This window comes from Alligator sinensis, unplaced genomic scaffold, assembly GCF_000455745.1.
Source record: "Alligator sinensis unplaced genomic scaffold, ASM45574v1 scaffold889_1, whole genome shotgun sequence".
NCBI classification, from domain to species: Eukaryota; Metazoa; Chordata; order Crocodylia; family Alligatoridae; genus Alligator; species Alligator sinensis.
Genome location: NW_005842361.1, coordinates 728,554 through 748,638, shown reverse-complemented (window position 1 = coordinate 748,638; position 20,085 = coordinate 728,554). Strand labels below are relative to the sequence as shown.

Genomic DNA, 20,085 nt, shown 5'->3' with positions numbered 1-20,085 from the left:
CGGCTCCACAATTCAAAAAGGATGTGGAGAAGCTTGAGAGAGTCTAGAGAAGAGCCACGTGCATCATCAGAGGTCAGGAAAACAGACCTTACGACAACAGACTGAGAGCTATGGGGCTCTTTAGCCTGGAAAAGCGCAGGCTCAGGGGTGATCTGATGGCCACCTATAAGTTTATTGGGGTGACCACCAGTATGTGGGGGAACGTTTGTTCACCAGAGCGCCCCAAGGGATGATGAGGTTGAATGGTTATAAACTACTGCAAGACCGTTTCAGACTGGACATAAGGAAGAATTTCTTTACTGTCTGAGCCCTCAAGGTTTGGAATAGCCTGCCACCGGAGGAGGTTCAAGCACCTACATTGAACACCTTCAAGAGTAAAGTGGATGCTGATCTTGCTGGGATCCTATGACCCCAGCTGACTTCCTGCGTTCGGGCGGGGGGCTGGACTCAATCTTCTGAGGTCCCTTCCAGCCCTAATGTCTATGAATATCTGTCCCTAGCCTTAAGGGAGAAAAATGTGGGAAACTGGCTTTTCTCTTGTAGGCTGGAAGAATTTCAGCCTTAAGGTGCTGCTTGCACTGGGGTGCAGGGGCCTGGGAGTGGGGTAGAGGGATGGGCAGCGGGTTGGGAGTGAGATGCACTGGGTTGGGACTAGTCATCGATGTTTACAAATGGGTCCTGGTACAAAAGTGCATTGAGAACCATGGGTTTAAATGCAGCAGACAGTCACTGACATAGGTGTGATGTTTGCTGGTGTTATTGGTTGTATATAAGGAAGAAACACCAACTATTTCTTCATATCAGGAATGTACATTTAGAATAATGTTAAAATTAAATCAATATTTTAATGAAGTGCAGATTAATTTTAGAGGGGTGTAGGTTGTAGCCGTGTTGTTCTAAGGACATAGGCAGACAAGGTTCTTTGGATAAATCTGATATCTCATGCAGGAAGAGCACACGATAACTCCAGATGCTTCCTCAGCCTGACGAAGGGTATTTAAACCTAAAAGCTTGCTAAGAAGAAGTTTTCCAACTATTTGAGTTGCTCTAATAGATTAATTTTAGAGAATTTTGAATCCACTTTTTTTTATATCTGACTCCATGAAAATACTTTGTAGTTGTAGAATGAAAGTTATGTATAACAGAGCTGTTAAAGAGAACCTGATGGTGTTTAACACTGAAAAATGCAAGGTTCTCCACCTTGGGAGGAAAAACCTGCAGCATCCTTATAGGCGTGGCAGTAATATGCCAGCTAGCACTATGGAAGAAAGAGACTTGGGGGTCATCATTGACCACAAGATGAACATGAGCCTTCAGTGCGATGCTGCGGCTAATAAAGCGACCAAAACGCTGGCTTGCATCCATAGATGCTTCTCAAGCAAATCCCGGGACGTCATTCTCTCTTTGTACTTGGCCTTGGTGAGGCTGCAGCTGGAGTACTGCGTCCAGTTTTCGGCTCCACAATTCAAAAAGGATGTGGAGAAGCTTGAGAGAGTCTAGAGAAGAGCCACGTGCATCATCAGAGGTCAGGAAAACAGACCTTACGACAACAGACTGAGAGCTATGGGGCTCTTTAGCCTGGAAAAGCGCAGGCTCAGGGGTGATCTGATGGCCACCTATAAGTTTATTGGGGTGACCACCAGTATGTGGGGGAACGTTTGTTCACCAGAGCGCCCCAAGGGATGATGAGGTTGAATGGTTATAAACTACTGCAAGACCGTTTCAGACTGGACATAAGGAAGAATTTCTTTACTGTCTGAGCCCTCAAGGTTTGGAATAGCCTGCCACCGGAGGAGGTTCAAGCACCTACATTGAACACCTTCAAGAGTAAAGTGGATGCTGATCTTGCTGGGATCCTATGACCCCAGCTGACTTCCTGCGTTCGGGCGGGGGGCTGGACTCAATCTTCTGAGGTCCCTTCCAGCCCTAATGTCTATGAATATCTGTCCCTAGCCTTAAGGGAGAAAAATGTGGGAAACTGGCTTTTCTCTTGTAGGCTGGAAGAATTTCAGCCTTAAGGTGCTGCTTGCACTGGGGTGCAGGGGCCTGGGAGTGGGGTAGAGGGATGGGCAGCGGGTTGGGAGTGAGATGCACTGGGTTGGGACTAGTCATCGATGTTTACAAATGGGTCCTGGTACAAAAGTGCATTGAGAACCATGGGTTTAAATGCAGCAGACAGTCACTGACATAGGTGTGATGTTTGCTGGTGTTATTGGTTGTATATAAGGAAGAAACACCAACTATTTCTTCATATCAGGAATGTACATTTAGAATAATGTTAAAATTAAATCAATATTTTAATGAAGTGCAGATTAATTTTAGAGGGGTGTAGGTTGTAGCCGTGTTGTTCTAAGGACATAGGCAGACAAGGTTCTTTGGATAAATCTGATATCTCATGCAGGAAGAGCACACGATAACTCCAGATGCTTCCTCAGCCTGACGAAGGGTATTTAAACCTAAAAGCTTGCTAAGAAGAAGTTTTCCAACTATTTGAGTTGCTCTAATAGATTAATTTTAGAGAATTTTGAATCCACTTTTTTTTATATCTGACTCCATGAAAATACTTTGTAGTTGTAGAATGAAAGTTATGTATAACAGAGCTGTTAAAGCAAGTATCAAAGTAAAATTTATATTTTGGCATGTGTTTCAGTATTAAGGCTGTTTTTTATCTCACTTCCATCATTGGCTATCGATACCGATTTGTATCAGTAATCACAAGAACCTTCACTCTGAATTTTAACTAAAATGTATTTTTAAATATTTTCTTATAGCCGCAGATCTGGCCAATATACCATGCACCATGAAAATTCTAAGAAGGCTACAGAGAGACCAGCCTTTGACCGCTCAAGTTCCCAAGATTCCTTAGATGAGTTGTCTATGGATGATTATTGGAAAGAACTTGAAAACATCCATGAAACCAGGAAAAACAGTCATGAAGAGGAAGAAGTGGTTGTGGTGAAAGAACCAGATGGTGAGGACACACAATTTTGTAAATAATAATTTTATTGGTTTGGAGGGTTTTTGCATGTCCAGTTGGAGAAGCATTGGGCACATCTAACGTGCAGTTAGTGCGGTTGAATAAAATCCAGTGCAGTTCGGGCTGGAGCTTATTGTTCCTGGGTGCATTTACACGTATGTGCAGGACGGCAGCACATTGAGGCGGGGCAGGGAGCCCAGGGGGTCAGCCTGCCAATCCAGAGTTGCTCCGTCTTGGCTCAGCATGCTGTGGAGGGTCAGGCTGGGGCATAAGGGTGCTACAGTGTGGGGCTAGCTGGCATGTAGCCCTCGCACTGTAGCACCCTTGTGCCCCAGCCAGCCCGAGTCACTGCCTACACATGCGTTGCAGCATACTAAATAACTCTGCCATAGGATAGTACTTGTGTCAGACAGTAGTATCCTATAGCAGAGTTAATTTAGTTTACTCTGGACTAATAGTACCACATGTGTAGTCAGTGATACTTTGCTGTGGAGCTTATTAGTCATTTCTGCAGTAAAGTGCATATGTAGATGCCCTCATTAAGTCTCGCTGCCAAAGATACAGAGAACCTAATAACTCCTAGTGAATCAATCAGAGCTACTCAGTACCAGTAAAAATTGAGGTCTGGTTGCCTCAGACTGTACACCCAAAAATGAGCTACCCAAAATTAGTGGCTATTTTAAAAAATTAGATTTAAGAAGAACTAGGGCAGAGTAAACAGAAGATCAGTTCTATTTTCCTAAAGTGATATTTCCAGAAAATAAGAACAACTTTGTGTATTTACAAAATACTAAAGCTTTATAGGAAGATTTGCATCCCTATATATAAGAAGAATGAGATTACTATAATTACAGTAGATAAGATAAAAATGTATATTGGAAATCCTCATACTTTAGACTAGAACCAGTCACTAACTACCTAGGTTTAGCAAGTAAATTCTGCAGTTCTAATATGGCATAGTATTCTGTTTTGGGGGAGTGGGGAAGAGGTATTTATCTTTCTCTGAAACACAAAGTACATTCAGTATTCTGGAGAATGAAAAAAATACGCAGCAGATGCGATGACTAGAAACATCATATCAAATTCTGGATATCTTACTCTTACATAATTCCTATTGATTTGTGGTTTTTCCCAGGATTTGGCTCTATGGCAGTACCAAATTTGTAATATAAATTCTGTGCCTATTCATTAAGTGCTTTGCTCTTTTACAAGGACATGAATGAAAAAGTACAGTAAATATTCAGGAATATGTGGTAGAATTAGATCTTGAAACAAAAGTGGTGACAAATTATCATCCAATCCTACCTAATGACCACTAGAATCTTGAGAAGTGATGTTTGCAGTCAGCTCAATGCAGTCCTCTGTTAGAAGAGAACCTGCTGGCCATTTTTAAAATTAGAGAATCATCATGAAAAGGGTGTCAAAACAGAGGTGGTTATATACTCTAGGTCAATCATAATAAGTAACAGCAGTCTTCTGCCCTTTCATGTTTAATGAACTGTCAATAAAGGATACCATATCAGCCATAAACAATAAAGCAGTGATCACCTTACAGGACATCAATATAAATTAAAGATTACATCACTAGAAAGGATTAAAATTCCATTAAGGTCATGCATTAGACTTGATCACCTTTCAGCAGAGCAACTGCATAAATTAATGTGCCAAGAAAACAAGGCAGGAAAAATATAGAAGTGGGTAAAAAGCATGAATCCTGAAGTACACTCTGCTACCTTGTATACAAGAAGAGTGCTGATAAGGCTTTAAGACTTTTTCTCCCTCTTTCATTGGAAGAGGGCAGGGAGAGTGTAAGAGATCTTCATGTGCTTAGTTACTGAAATGACAAAGTAGTAAAGGCCATGCTTTATACTAAAGTTACATTTATAAAATGGTATAGGAAGGGTTAGATTAATCGATGGTAAATGAGACTTACTGTACATTTAAATGGCATTGTCCTTGTGGACTCTGTAACAAACTATAACTGATTCGTTCTTTAGTTTGAAAGTCTTGGTATCATGTATGTACCCCTTAGAAAGTAATTTATAATTTTGTTTATATAGTGGGTGTGTCTACACGTGCTTTTATGCCAGCTTAAAATTACTGCGCAATAAATTACTGTACAGTAAGCAGGAATAGGCCAGCATCTACACATGCAGGTGTTAAAGTACATTAATACTGTGTGTGGACTGAGTTGGGGCTAAAGTTAGTCCCAAGTTAGTCCACACACACAGCATTACTGCTCAGTAAGTGGAGGTAAACCGATACATTAGTCTGATTGGCGCCAGTATAAAGAAAATTGATTGTGTCAGAAATCAGCCTGATGTGGCTGATAATTTGGCTGATAAATGCTCGTGTGTGCGTGCAGCTGCAGTGTAGCGTGTAGGCAGTGAAGAGCATGGCCCGGCAGCTTGGAGAGCTGCGTGCAGCTGGTGTGGTGGAAGGAGACAGGGAAGACAAGGGGCTTGCGGGGAGGAGGGGCGCAGATCAAGCCCACCCCCCCCCCCCCCCCCTGCCCCAGAGAGGGAGGAGCGGGTCTGGGGCAGGGTTTGGGCCAAGCGCTCCCCATCTGGGGCAGGCTTGGGACAGAGCCATGGTTCATCCAGGAGGCATGGGGTGGGGGCAGCTCCCACCTCTGCACGCTACTTGTCCAGGAGCCACTGGCCCAGTGCTCACTTGCTCATCTGGCAGCTCCCACTGCTCGTATGGAGGGTATGGGGGTGGGGAGGGGTGTGTGCCCTTGGAGCTGCATGGGGTGGGGCAGGGCAGGCTGGGGCTGGGGTGCACGGGGCTCTTCCCAGCTCACTCTGCCCCGCCCCACACAGATACGGGGGCACATGCCCTTCCCCACCCCCCCATGCCCTCCCAGGTGAGTGGTGGGAGCAGCAGTGGAGAGCCAGTGGGCGAGCAGGCAAGTGGCAAACCAGTGGCTCCCAGACAAGCAGCATGCAGTGGAGGGAGCCTCCCCCCGAGCCCCAGCCCCACTCCACCCTCACCACAAGGGCCTTGATCTATGCCCCCCACTTCCACCACACCAGACTGACCAGCTTCACACAGTTCTCCAAGCTGCCGGGCTGGTATTGAAAATTGGATCAGTATTGACCAATATGCCTCCTTAAAAATCAGCTATTGGTATCAGTCCCAAAAATCTCTATCACTACACCCCTGTCAGTAGGGCGTCTACACATGCATTAACGTGCAGTAATTAATTGGGCGTAAATTTGATACCTGAATGATGAAAATTTACACTGAAATCAGCATAAGTCACCATATTTACTATGCAGTACAGGTGTGCATGTGTAGACTTGTGCCCATACTGTGCAGTAATTTTGCTTACTGCACAGTAAATGTGCATGTGTAGATGTGCCCATGTGTCTGTGCTGAGAACTGCTTATGGGCCACTGTTGACATTTCCTAGCAGAAGCAGTTACTGTGACCTACCTCCTAACCTACTATGTGCATACACATTCATGCCCTTTGATTTTTTTTTTCTCCTGGCACAGAGGGTGAATTGGAAGAAGAGTGGCTAAAGGAGGCAGGCCTTTCAAACCTTTTTGGTGAGAGTGCAGAAGACCCTGTAGAAAGCATGGTGTTTCTATCCACGTTGACCCGAACTCAGAAAGCAGCAGTACAGAAACGAGTGGAAACGGTCACACAAACCATGAGGAAAAAAAATAAACAGCACCAGGTTCCAGATGTTAGAGATATCTTCAGGATACAAAATGACCCAAAGGAAAAAGTAAGATTCTGACTGATTTCATTTTATTTGGTTCTCTTAAAACCCAGGCAGAGGATCTACTGCTAGATTGTCTCTAAATTCAAAAGTATAACTTGCATTGACTTCAACAGGAGCAGAGTTAGGATAGATTTAAGCTAGTGCCAAGTGCTTTTAAAAAGTAAGTTTCAAAAGCAGATAACATCGAAAGGCAGCAATCTGCTTCTGTATAGGAATAAGCTAAACATAGGGAGTTTCGCAGGAATTCTTCTGTTGGGAGGTTTGGATGTGATCAACTCTCCACTGGAAACCTCAACATGGTAACATCTGATGCAAACTTATGCTTCTCTGAATTAGATAGTGTACAAGGTGCAACTCTACCCTGCCTTCTCTCTGTGCACGTTTGTAGCAGGAGTTCAGAGTTCAACCCTGGACATGTAGCAGCAATGCAAGGGGAATCAGGGTTACTGACAGTCGAGATGAGAGCAGGCAATCTCCCATTCCTTCAAACTTTATGGAGCTGAAAATTTACACGCAGTTTGTAAGGCACAGAGGTGTGAACTGAGGAGACAGGGCAGATACTGCCATCACTGGCCCCAGCCCCAGCCCCATGGTACTGACGGGGACCTGTGTGTACAGCAGTGACCCAGTTTTGCCCTGCTCCCCACCCCTGCCCTGCTCAGGACTTGCCTGCCCAGGCTGGGCAGTGGCAGCAGCGGCGGCTGCCAGACAGAAACTGTTCCTCGGCATGGGGGAAAAGCGGCCCCTCTCCTTCACCGCAGCTGGGACTGTCCTGCTACAGTGGGCCGGAGCATGCGCTAGGCTGCTCTGTGTCTCCAGCGCTGTCACTGCCACCTCCAGGCTGCCCAGTAGGGGCGTGCAAAACAGCACCATTCTGCTTCAACTTATGTTTTGATGGAACAGTGTTTCTTTCGAGTTTTTGAAATTTTTTTTTCTGGTTCCAAGATGGCAAACCCCCTTCCCAAAAGGAGCACTTCTTGGGGGCAAGGAAAGGGACTTCCAGTGGCCAAGGTCAGGGATTAGGGGGCGGGACTTATGGTCCCAATATGGCGACTAAGGGGCGGCTGGGGTACCTGTCAAAGGGTGGGGCTACCCTTGCAGCCCTCAACAGCTCACCAAAACTCGTTAAGTGGCCCTCCAGCCAAAATAATTGCTTCCCCCACCCCCAATCTAATAGAATAACAATGGAGGTGGGATATTCTGTAGCATGGAGCTGTGTCACTTCACTTTCAACTGTGGGGCTTCAGCAGCATATCAAAGTATATTCAGTTTTCTCTTCTTAAGCCATAAATTATTCAGCACTCGACAGCTGGATACAGTAGTACCTAGTATCTCTGTAGTTCCTTTAAAATACTTGTTTTTAATATTGATTAATTTTGTGTGAAGGAATTCAAACAGGCAAATAGCAATAATCCTGTAGTACAGTAGTGTTCACCCTCCAGGCCTCAGGCCAGATTTGGCCTATGGAGCTGTGTCATCCAGTCCACAGTACTTCCAGTGGGTCCAGAAATTTGACAGCAGGGGAGTGGTAGCAACTCCCTACTGCTCCCTTGCTGCTCTCCTGCTGCCAGATTTCCAGACCCCTGGAAATCCTTTCAGAGATCAGTGGGGTTGGGCCAGTGCATAGCTGCATCCAGGGCAGGGGGTTGAATCAGTATGCAGCAGGATCAGGCTAGCACCCAGCCACCTCTGGGCGCACAGGAGTGTGCTGGAACCCAGCCAGACATGGGTGCATGGGATCAGGCTGGTGCATGGGATCTCCCTATGTACTGACTTTGAGTGGGATCCAGCCCACAGAGTGACCCTGCACCATTCGTCTGGTCCCCAGGGTTGGAAGGTTGGTCACCTCTGCTGTAGTGTATATTAAATGGAAAGACAGGATGGAGTGTAAATATGAAAATAATTTAAAAAAAATTTTTGTCTCGCCCTTGTCCCTTCCATAGGAATGAAATAACAGAAATGTCAGCCTGGAAGGGTCATTAAGGTATCACCTCATTCTTCTAGTCCAATGATGTAGGATAAGCCTACCCAGACCCTCTTTCACAGCCTGACCTGTTCTGAAAAGCCTCCAAGGAAGGGCATTCCATACTTTTGCAAATAGCTTCCCCTTATTCTTATCCTTACAATTATAAATGGGGATCTGCTTAGCTCACTGTGAGACGATGCAATTTTTACAGCTGGGTCCTGACAGTGCCAATTTTTTGCAGGCATTTCCCAGTGGCCCCACCCCTCAACACCAATTGGTGGAGAGGCATATACCATATAACTTAATAGCAAATTCTGCAGAAAGTAAATTATATCGTGTCATTTCTTATATTAATATAAATCTAAATATTAAATTTTAAATCTAAATTTAAATATGATATACATATAAATGTATATACAATATAAATTGTAACCTATATCATCATCATTTATTATATGTTGTGTTCTATAAGAAGTTTAGAAATACTAATTGATGCTAACCTTAATAGAAACAATTTCACTTCACTGACTGGCACCTTCACTTAGTCTGTCATTAGCAGCTCTCAACCACGTGATGTATGGCTGCAGTGATTGTCACATTATCTTTGTATTGTGGTAAGTATTGGGACATTCTAAAACAGAGTATTCTATGAATAATACACTGGGGGTTTTTTTAGGTTAATTCTGTAGGATATCACGGCCAATGTAGTATTTCCTAGTGAATGAGGACAATGCCATTTTTGCAGTTTCTGTGAAAATTGGGAAACCATGAATTAAGTAGATCCTTAGTTATAAAGTTTGCAGTACTGCAAAACAGGAGCCAAAGCATTCTGCAGTTGATGTTCCAACCTAAAACAGACTCTTCATCCTACCACCAGATGGAGAAAAGCAGGACAAGACAAAAATTGGTAACTTTGTGAACCTCTATTATACTCCCTGCTGTGTCCTCAAAGAGCAACTGTGATTCTGGGACCATTTAACAAACTCCCTGCCCCTCTCTCTGCACTGGTCAACAGCAGTCATTCTGCCATCTCTTCTGGAATTATTTTCATGTGCCTCTTAGGATCTTGGATTTTTAACAAAATACATCTGCCTGGTTTTATCACTAAATATACTGCAATTCATCCTTAGTTTCTGTATGTACTGGGATGTACAGCGCTTATCCAAAATGCCACATCAAGACTAGATCATTCAACAGCTTTTTTAATATTTGGCATCCTTTTTAACATTCTGAGTTGCCAAGAGCAATATTCATACAAATGAATATTAGTAAGGAGATTAGAAAAAGTATCGGCCATGAATATGTTAAAATGTATGGCAAATTTTGAAATATTTTATCCAGAATGATCTTAGACATAATCAATGGAACTTCAAAATTTTCCTTTTAACTTTTTTTTGGCATATAAACTCAAAGCTAGGTTGTGTTTCATCTTGCATATTTACTTTATAAACCAAGGGCTGCATGTGGGTGTCCTGTATGCACAAACGTGCAGCTCAGGTTCGGCTGATCTGGGAGGAAAGTCATTTTGCCATTTTCCCTCCATGTATCTTTTTGGGATAGACTAGCCACATTACTGCTGTGTAGGCAAGCAGTGTGAACAGCTAGGACTGCTGACATCCCTGCAAAGAGACAGGGATCAGAATCAGACCAGAGCACCTAGTGATGGGACTTCTCTTGCAAGTTCCATTTGTGCTGAATTTCAATAGCACCAATCCAAATTCCTCTTGGGGGCTTCCACTGAAATGTAACCTGTCTTCATTATTTCCCATTAACATATTGCATTGTGTATAAGTCGAGTTTTGAAGCCCAATTTTTAACTGTTAAAATTCAACCTCTACTTATACAGTGTATCACCAACCCCTGTGGTCGGCACTGTATCGCACTGCCTATGGGCGGCACCGGGCTTAGCACTCAGCTAGCATGGCCCAGGCATCACCACTTGCAGGGGATGGGGGTGTGCCAGCCAAGCACCAAGCCTGGCTTCATCTGCTATAAGCGCCAACCCAACCCAATCACCTGTGAGTGGCACTGGGCTTGGTGCTCAGCTGGCCTTGGCTGGCACTGGCCGGGCAGTGCCGCTTGCAGGGGACGGGACTGGGCTTGGCCGGCACAGCCCAGGCAGTGCTGTTTGCAGGGCATGGGTACGCCAGCCAAGCTCTGAGTCCAGTGCTGCTTGCAGGGGATGGGGCTGGGCTTGGCGCACATCTGGTGCACCCCAATTCCCTGTGAGTGGCGCTGCCTGGCCTCTAGCTGAGCTCCGAGCCTGGCCCCATCTGTTGCAAGCAGCGCTGCCAAGCCGAGCTGTGCCAACTGAGCACTGAACCTGGTGCCACTTGCAGGGAACGAAGCTGGGCTCAGCACTCAACAGCACCACTCACAGCAGACAGGGCCAGGTTTGGCATTTGACTGGTGCAGCCCAAGCAGTGCCACTCACGGGGGTGGGGCTGCACCAGCTGAGCATTGAGCCTGTCCTTGTCCCCTGTGAGTAGTTCTGCAGCACATGTTCATCCCCCAGGTGCTCAGCCTACTGTGAGGGCATGTAGGGGCTGGTATAAGTCAACCCCTAACAAAAAGTTAGGTTAAATTAAACACTGGATCTACAAAATTCTCCAATAACTTTTTGGCTCAGAAAAATGGGGCCGACTCATATACAGTGTCAATGTATACACTGAAATATGGTAAATTACAGTCTAGCCATTCCTATTTATATTGCAGCTCCCCAGGAACTTCTTCCAGTGACATGGTCAATATAAACCAATTAGCCTTTATCACTGTCAATTAGCTGGTCATGCCAGTTGATTGAGGGAATAAATATGAGAGGGTACACAAATCCACAGTTCCTTTGAAAACATATATTTATACATAATGTAACCCATCTAACCATAGGCATTAACATATAGGGACACCTTACTAGATAACAGCTTTCTCTTAGATTTAAACAGTAATATACTAAAATGTGTTTTCTATTTTCCTTGATTATTTTGTCAACCTCCAAGTCAACCAGGAAGATGCACCCTGACTGACAAGATGCTCAATAGAGCATGTATACTTTAATCAGTTCTTAAAGGCTCAAGCCTTCTAGGTATCTCCCTGTTCTTCTGGGTTGTTCACTGCTTTCTTTGTTACATTCCAGGGTGGGTCTGACCATCAAGCAAGCCTTAATTTTAAGGAGGTAATCCAGGGGTAGGCAAAATTTGTCCTGTGGACTGGATCCTGCCTACCAAGTGATTCCATCTGGACAACAGCAGGTCCGTCAGCTCTGCCTGGCCCAGCCATATGTGGCCAGCACTGCTGCCCCTGGTGGCGGAGATACTGCCTACTGCAACCTGCCTTATCCCCAGGTGTGGCTCTTGGGCATGCTGGTAGCTGTAGTCCACAGAGCAGGGTGGGGGTGACACAGTGGCTGGACTTGGTTTCCTAGCAGCCCTCCTACTGCCACCTGGGAGCAGCTGTGTACTGTGCCACCATTGCTGGCCCCTGACCCCGCTGCCCAGGCATACTGAGCACATCCACCCTGCACCTATTGCTAGAGATGCCAGATAGAGTGGTTGTGCAGAGTTTCCCTAGAGACTGGTCCGAAACCCCCAGGCAGGACATGCTCGTCCAGGTAGATGGGATGGGGATGCAGGCAGGTGGAGAGTGGCGCCTGGGAGCAGAACAGCTGGCTGGGGCTGGGATCATGGGGCAGTGACAGTACAGAGCCAGGACCCAGGGCAGAGCTACAATCCACTCCTCAAGTCTCTGTGATGGACACCAGTTCCTTGCTCTGCAGTTCACCGTGGAACTGGAACCCATCGCAGGGACATACAGGGAGTGGATCACAGCTCTGCCCCAAGCCCTCCTTTTGCGCTGTCACCACACTGCACCGTCTGCCCACCCTGCTCCCGGGTGTGCCCTTTGACCACTCATGGCCCTATCCCATCCACCTGGCTGAGAGCTTTCCGCCCACAGGGGTACTGGGCCAGTCTCCACAGAGACCTCGCCTGTCCTCTCCGCCTGGCTAGGATAAATTGGAATCTCCTCAAGACAGCCCTTTCCCCTGCTGTGAAGGGGGCTGAGGCCAGGTCAGCACCCACCCTCTGGCCCTTAAGAGCTCAGCAAAACTCCTTAAATGGCACTTTAGCCCAAATAATTGCCCACCCTTGAGTTAACTCTTTCCTACTTTAAGGAAACCAGGATTTCATTCCACATATTGTAGTTGGAGATGCAGCAACATCAGAGTTGGGTTTGTGTTCACTTGTGCTTTTTGTTAACAGATTTAATTTCTTAATTTGGTGGGTTTCAGGTCCCACGTCTTTGTGAAAGAGGTTGTTGTCCAGTACCCCAACCCTCAGATGGTTTCAGATGGTCTTGATATAGAGTGTTTCAGGCTGCCTAGGTACACTGCAGGAACAGAACCAAAGGTGTTGCTTGCATCCTATAATTTGCTGTATTTGAATAGATATTCAACTTTATAGGTGGGTTGGTTTCTTTCTTTGTTTTTTAGGTCTCCGATGGGAATGAGCCCCCATCTGTGAAAACAAGTATAAATAAAAATGAAACAGAAGAGGAAGGAAAAGGTAATGCTGAGCAGATTTCCCATCGTCTTTCCCTCCATTTATAGTTTCATAACTTCTGGCCTAGTCTTCAGTATGCTCTACGTAAATCCTGGTTACATTGTTTGTGTGTATGGGGGACACATATTTACAACTGAAATATTTTAAATTGCATTGGAGAAGTATGGTAAAGCATACTGAGGAACAGTGATGAACTTAAGAGTGATAGTTTCTTTCTAATATTTCATTCTTAGTTCCCCTGACCCTTTATCCTTTTGATTTATCTCTTCTGTACTTTCAATACAAGTAATAAGATTTAGTGGATAAGCTTGGTAGTGTATGCTTGTGTGTGTGCGTGTAATTAGATATAAAAAATCAGCCACATGACTAAGAAAAATAGAAGGAATCTGTATATATTTAGGGCTCCAAGTAAGAAAAAGGATCAACATTAAGATAAGTTAGTTGAATATATTCAGGAAACAAAGGGATATTTGCTGTGTCTTTGTTGGCTGCCTCTGGTCCTGAACCTTTGCATGAAGAGGTATGGCACATAGAGAGAACATAAGAAGCATCCCTTCCTGTGGTCTCCCATGAAGGGGCACAGCCTGGTTGTCATCCTTAGACGAGACTCTGGCTTCCATTGAAATCACTGGCAGAACTCCCAGAGCATAAGTCTCTGATAGATCAATCTCACACTTGCCACTAACTCTCCAGTCTTTGTTACCACAGTTAGAGGAAATGCCTCTCCTGTGCTCTAGGAACTTGCAGGAGGAACTTGCACGGTGCCTGCCCAACAGCACTGTTTCCTGGAGCAGTATAGATGTTCACTGCTTACAAAAGTAGCCTGTATGGCTGTCATTCAGCCATAAGTGTCAGTCATTGAAGCACTGAATTTAGCATAGTGTAGGTATGCATGTACACCTCCCCCCGCCCCCCCCAAACAAAAATAAAATCCACACTACACCCCCCCCACATGCCATAAGCAATGAGTAATACTTGCATTATTTTTCTTGAGTCTTGCTACTAGTTTTTACAAGGAGGTGAGTAGCACTTGTCCATTGCCCAGATAATGTCTATTTTGTAAATGCATAGATGGGGAGGAGGATCAATTATCCTCCTCTCAAATCACTAAACTGTTGCTTACTTTAGAAATACATCTGAACCATTTTGGAGAAACAGCTTGCAACTGAGAAATGGCAGCAAAATAGAGAAAAGGGGTAGAGATGAAACACCACAAATACTCAGCGTTTTGTGCGTTTTCAGAAGCATTATTAATTCCTTCCTCCCCTGCCTTTAGCAAACCTTTCTGTGGTACAAACAGTGAAAAATTGGGAGAGTTGCCAAAGTGCTGGTTCAGCACAAGGAAAGGAAAGGATGCCTGGTGCCTGTGTCAATAAACCTCGCTGTAGGATTTGGAGCTGGAAAACTACCAAGCAATTATTACAGAGTTTTATCACATCTGGTTCTTTTTTTTTCCAGTGGCCCCAATGAACCTTTTAGAAATGGGAAGCTCTAAAAGGCAAATTCCATATGCTAGCTCTCCACAGCCCAGATTGCAATGGGCAAGGCAAATGCAGCTTACTTACATCCTAATACACTTCTGCTTCTGCCAGCATGCTAAAGTGGGCTCTGCTTCCGAGATTAGAACAAGAAAATCAGTTCAGTTCACTGGGAAGCTATCCAAGGCGAACCACGTTAGAAGTGCTGCACCTGTTTCAGAGCTGTGCCATGATCCCTTTTTTTTCAAGAATAAATGAGCTAATTGGTGTTACATAAACAGTGGATGGTTTTAGAGGCAAAAAGTAAACAATATGTGACACCAGATACCCATGAAATTTAAATTCAAAGGCGTTACTGTCAAATTTAAATGTTTTTTGTAACCAAAGAGAGAGTCCCTAGCAAAATGTATTAATATGATCTTTTCTCTATATATGTATATCTTAGACATTTTATAAATGTTTTTAGAAGTTTAAATCAAGATGCTTTCGGCTTTCCAAGTCAGATGCTATAAGCCCATTAACGTGAAATCTGAGTTAGTCATCACCTTCAGAGGACTGATAATGTTCCTGGTTCAGTATTCAAAGTGCTCTTGGTTCAGTATTCAAAATGATTTGAATGCTAAACTGAAAATGATATTGAGATTTCCATAGAATATGTGCACATGGGTGTCTTGAATATGAGCCTGTTCCTTTTTCTTCTTTCTACTCGATCCATCTTCTTCCCTCACTGACCAATGGCAGTGGAATGAGGAAATAATGTAAAATGGCCCCCTTATTCAGATTTTTGTCATTGCCTGATTGGTGCGGTCCAGAGACAGCAGTTTAATTTAGCCAGTATTTACACCACTTTTAATACCAGTGGGAGAAAGCTAATTTATTTTGATTTATTGAACATACCTCTACCCAGTGCTTATGGCATGTGGAGCTGTGTATGTAGTTTGGATTTCATTTTTGTTTCGGGGGGGTGTGTATGTACATACCTACACACAAACATACACTCAGATATGTATACACACAATAAAATATAAAACTATGCACATTGAGTTACCACAAATAATTTACTAGACATCTTGCTATCTGCCCCCGTATAAATTACAATAGTTTGTGCAGACCATAAACCATTGCAAACTCTCTACTCCCTTACCCAATATATGCAGATCTCTTCAGACAGTTTTGGAAAGGAGATAATTTAGAAGTCAGACACAGTGAAGATAAGTTGCCTCCCTAAGAAAAGCTAAAAAAAGAAAAACATTAAAAAAAGTTGAATACTCACTAGGTGAAATCGGGGCTGCAACAGACACAGACAAAACAACCAGGTTAGGACTTTAGCTGTTTGGCTTTCCATTTTAGAGGGTTAGCCTCAAGCAAAGCATATGAGATTAGTTTTTCCTGTAATGGGAAAGCCCAAACAGAATAGTCAGGCAGATGGAAGGAAAACCCCTTAAAGCTAGCTCAAGGGGGAAAAAAAGGAGCTGTGCCCTTATTTATATATCAGTTAACGTAAATAAGACCTTAAAAGGTCTTTATGGAGTTTTGTTATTTTACATTATCAAACCATATCTTTGAAGCCTAGAAGAGCTTCTGAGATTATAAAAGAAAACCCCCTCTTTTTCTTTTGTAGTTGTGTTTAAATGAAATAACATTTTGGAGAAATGATATCTTAATTAAAGATTGAGCCATTCCACCTCTCTAAGTAAAGTGTGAGCACTTACAGTATACATCCTTGGGACAACACTGTAAGTCCCTTTTCGAAACCAAGAAAACACAGAGCTGACATTTGTAATGTTTCTATAGTTAAAAAGATTCAGAAAAAGTCCCATCCTTCTAAGTGTTCTTAATAAAGCATTGTGAAGCAAACAGAGACCTCAGGCCCAATTTAAAAAATATCCTTTGCACATCATTAGTAGCATCCCATATTTATATTTTCTGTCATATGCATATTTCTTTCATGAAATTTTGCTTATAATTGGCAAATTGACAGAACAGCAAATCTGCTTTTTCTTACAGCTGTTTCTAGTTAAACATGCAGCAATTGATCATGGACTGCAGAAATACACACACACAAATCCCCCCAAGTAAAAACAGCAACATTTTCACACTTTTCAGCACCTTCGAAGTACATAACAAAGACATCGATATTAAAAAGTATTTCATTATGAACCAAGGACTGAAACAGGAATGACTGCAATATTAGTTATGACATTGGCAAAATACTAGCAAATAATAAAGGGGGAAAAATACCCTCTTTTCCCTTTAAAATACTGTCATTTCCTTCTGTTTAAATATATTCATTTTGGGCTAACTGTATTGGACATTCTAGCCAAATATGCTGTAGTCAGTAAATTTGAACAAGGGCTGAATTTGGCCTTGGGATCCTAAAGTCTTTTGTAACACTTTGCTGATACCAGCAGCTTTGGTTTTAACTTCAGCTTGATCCTTAGTATGTGCTCATTGAACCTTTGAGGTTCTAGCACAGCTCAAGCTGAAGTCATTGTGAAAAGAGAAATTTCTAACAATATAAAATCACCAGTTTTTTATACTTCCCACAGCTTTACCTTGTCAGTAGAACAAAAACGTTACAAAAAAAATTTCCAGTTCCTTGTTTTGGAGTTTCTTGACCTCTGAGCTCAAAATCGTCACTGAGAATCGGATATTGTGGCTTTCTCAGAAATTAGTGTTGCTGATCTTAACAGCTTTAAAATATTCACACCAACCCTTCCATAAGAAGAGATCCAAGAATCTGGCACTGGCTGAAACAATCCTCATGGGGTGGCCTACATTCCAAGATTTTCAGAGAGATTAAATTTAAACAGTTTTTTCAACTAGAATAGATCTCTGCTTTAAAATCCTGACCAGCTGAATTTTTTTTATTTGAACTTATTATTGAACACCCTGTTTAGGTGGTGAGACACAAGTATTAATTAGGCCCTTTTACAGGCTTTTATATATCAATTCATCTCTCTCAAAGCAGCCTATCCTCTATATTTCCCCTAAATTAGTGTCAATGAGAGTGAGGTAGAACACAGAAACTGCTGTAGTTGTGGCTATTTCAGGGTCCCTTTTTAACTGCACGGGAATATAAGAAGTTCAGAGGCATTAAAGAATGGAAATAAAAACGTTTCCCACAGTGGTGAAAACAAAGCCATCTGTAGTCTTATGCAATAGCTAATTTGGATAAACACATGGTCTTCTTATGGTTTCTCTCATCATTCCATCTCCCTTTCCATCCTGTTGTTTACTCTCATCTTTAAGCAGACTGCACATTTTTAGGGGCAGGGACTACCCCTATATATCTATATCAATATAGATATATAGAGCTAGGATTTCACTTTGTAGTCCCTGCCCCTAAAAATGTGCAGTCTGTTTAAATATACAAATAATTTGCTTTCAGGACATCACCCCATATTTTCTAACGAGTTCATCCAGTACTTCTTACAATGGCTCCTGAGTCATTTGAGAGAGGCCATTATATCAATAATGTTGAGATCAGAATCTTTTGCTAATGTTCTGAGCCTTTTTTGATCCTGTGATATGACAAATCATCTTGGGATTGGTATTTTACAGAATACACGATTTAAACTTGTGTTCCTCCTGAAAATATCTTGTGCTCTCATCTTTGTTTCCTGCCATCAGTGACACTTTGAACTGAAAAACAGCCATTGACTGCTTATAAAACAGACTGTGTTCTGAAACAAAACTGTATCCCCTTTCATTTAAAAAAGAAAAAAAAATGTAATCAAGTTTCACCTAGTGCCTACTTCCTTTTGGAAGAGCAAAGAAAAGAGAAATGATGTCATCATCGCAAACCCCCATTCTTCCCTTTCTCCTTCCATCTCATAGAATATTTTTTTTGTCAAAACTATGAGCGGGTTAAAACTCTACAAGTTGTGAAGAGGATCGGAGGCCAGGACAAAGTTGTTCATTACTGGCCATGTCTACACGTGCAATTAATGTGAAGCAATAAGCTCCGGGGCTTATTGCTCCTGGGCATGCTGTTTGAATGTTCACCCAGGACCATACCACATTGAGCCAGACCGGAGCAGCCCCGGCTGGCAAGGGATCTGGGGGAGGGGGAGGGTCAGCCTGCCAACCTGGGGCTGCTTCCCTCTGGCTCAATGTGCTTTGGAGGGATTGGCTGGGGTACGAGGGTGCTCCAGTGCAGGGGCTAGCCAGCAGGCAGCCCCTGCACTGAAGCACCTTCATGTCCCATCCAGCTGAAACAGTGGCTACATGTGCATTGCTACAGAGTAATAAAAGCTCCACAGCAGGATTTACAAGTACTATCCTACAATGGAGTTAATTAGTTTACTCCCGCTGAGTAGGGGTGAGCGTGTAGACGTGCAATGTTTACTTTGGAACTATAGTCTACGCCACAGTAAACGGCTCACTGGGTTACGCATTACACCCTGAGCTATGATCTACAGACAAGCCAATGTGCAGATTTGTCCCAGGGATTATGGTTTCTGAAAGAGCTGAGTCATTAATGGCTGCAGGTGGCTAGGTAAAGGAAGAAGCACCAGAAGCAAGGAACATCTGTGCAGAAGCTACTTGGCTCTGGCAGATCCCAGGAATCCATGAGTTATGTGGGATGGAATATTCTGCCTTCTATGTGGGGCACAAAACTCACACTTTGCAGACTTACTCTGGGGTAACTCAATAAGATGAAACTTTTAGGAAGCCAGATTCTTAGCTGATGTAGACCCACTGAAATCCATGAATTTGCTGTAGAGTTCCTAGTTTCTGCACAGAATTACCCTCCTTGAGCTCTAATTACTTACTTACATGCATAAGCAGACAAGAAAAGAGCAATATTTAAAAACACTGATTATTTTTTCTGCCCCCTTGCCCCCCCCTCTATTTTCAGATCCAGAGTTCAGCCTTGGTATCTGTGAAAAGAACTTGCTCGAGGATGTGACAGTTTCTGAAACGGACATCAATTTAGAGATTTCATTTGCAGAGCAGGCAGCCAATATCAAAGATGACTCCATAGACAAACTATGTGGAGGCAAAGAAGATGACACTCTGCTTCCTGTAGGTGTTTCTTATATGCTGCTGTAATTGTTTTATTATGGTTTTTTATTTGATATAAGACCTTTTTGACATTGCTTTAGTGATACTGGGTGATTCAGTAGAATTCAGAGTGCTTTAGCCAGAATTGGTTTTCATTGGCTTTGGCCTGTTCATTATGTATATGACTTGGAAAAAGTATTGGGTCTTTGGTAACAAATATATGAAAGTTTTAGTCTTGTATCTACTCTATGTCACTACCTTGCTGTAGCCTTTACTTCAAAGGGTGCTGTTCCTCCAGCTGGGGCCTAGCTGTGGTCCTGTGCACCCAACTGGAGTAACAGTGCCTTTTGAAATAAAAGTTTTCT

General features: G+C 43.3%; 1 protein-coding gene across 4 annotated transcripts in view; it reads left to right on the top strand.

Moving 5' to 3' along the window:
• The window catches only part of ARHGAP18 (Rho GTPase activating protein 18), a 130,673-nt gene that overhangs the window by 58,961 nt on the left and 51,627 nt on the right, over positions 1-20,085 (top strand). For all 4 annotated transcript variants that reach the window (XM_025210630.1, XM_006029174.3, XM_006029177.3 and 1 more), the window contains exons 2-5: positions 2,772-2,971; positions 6,478-6,713; positions 13,163-13,235; positions 19,575-19,741. In XM_025210630.1, the coding sequence (XP_025066415.1) occupies positions 2,772-2,971; positions 6,478-6,713; positions 13,163-13,235; positions 19,575-19,741 (676 nt within the window). The remainder of the gene's footprint in view (positions 1-2,771; positions 2,972-6,477; positions 6,714-13,162; positions 13,236-19,574; positions 19,742-20,085) is intronic.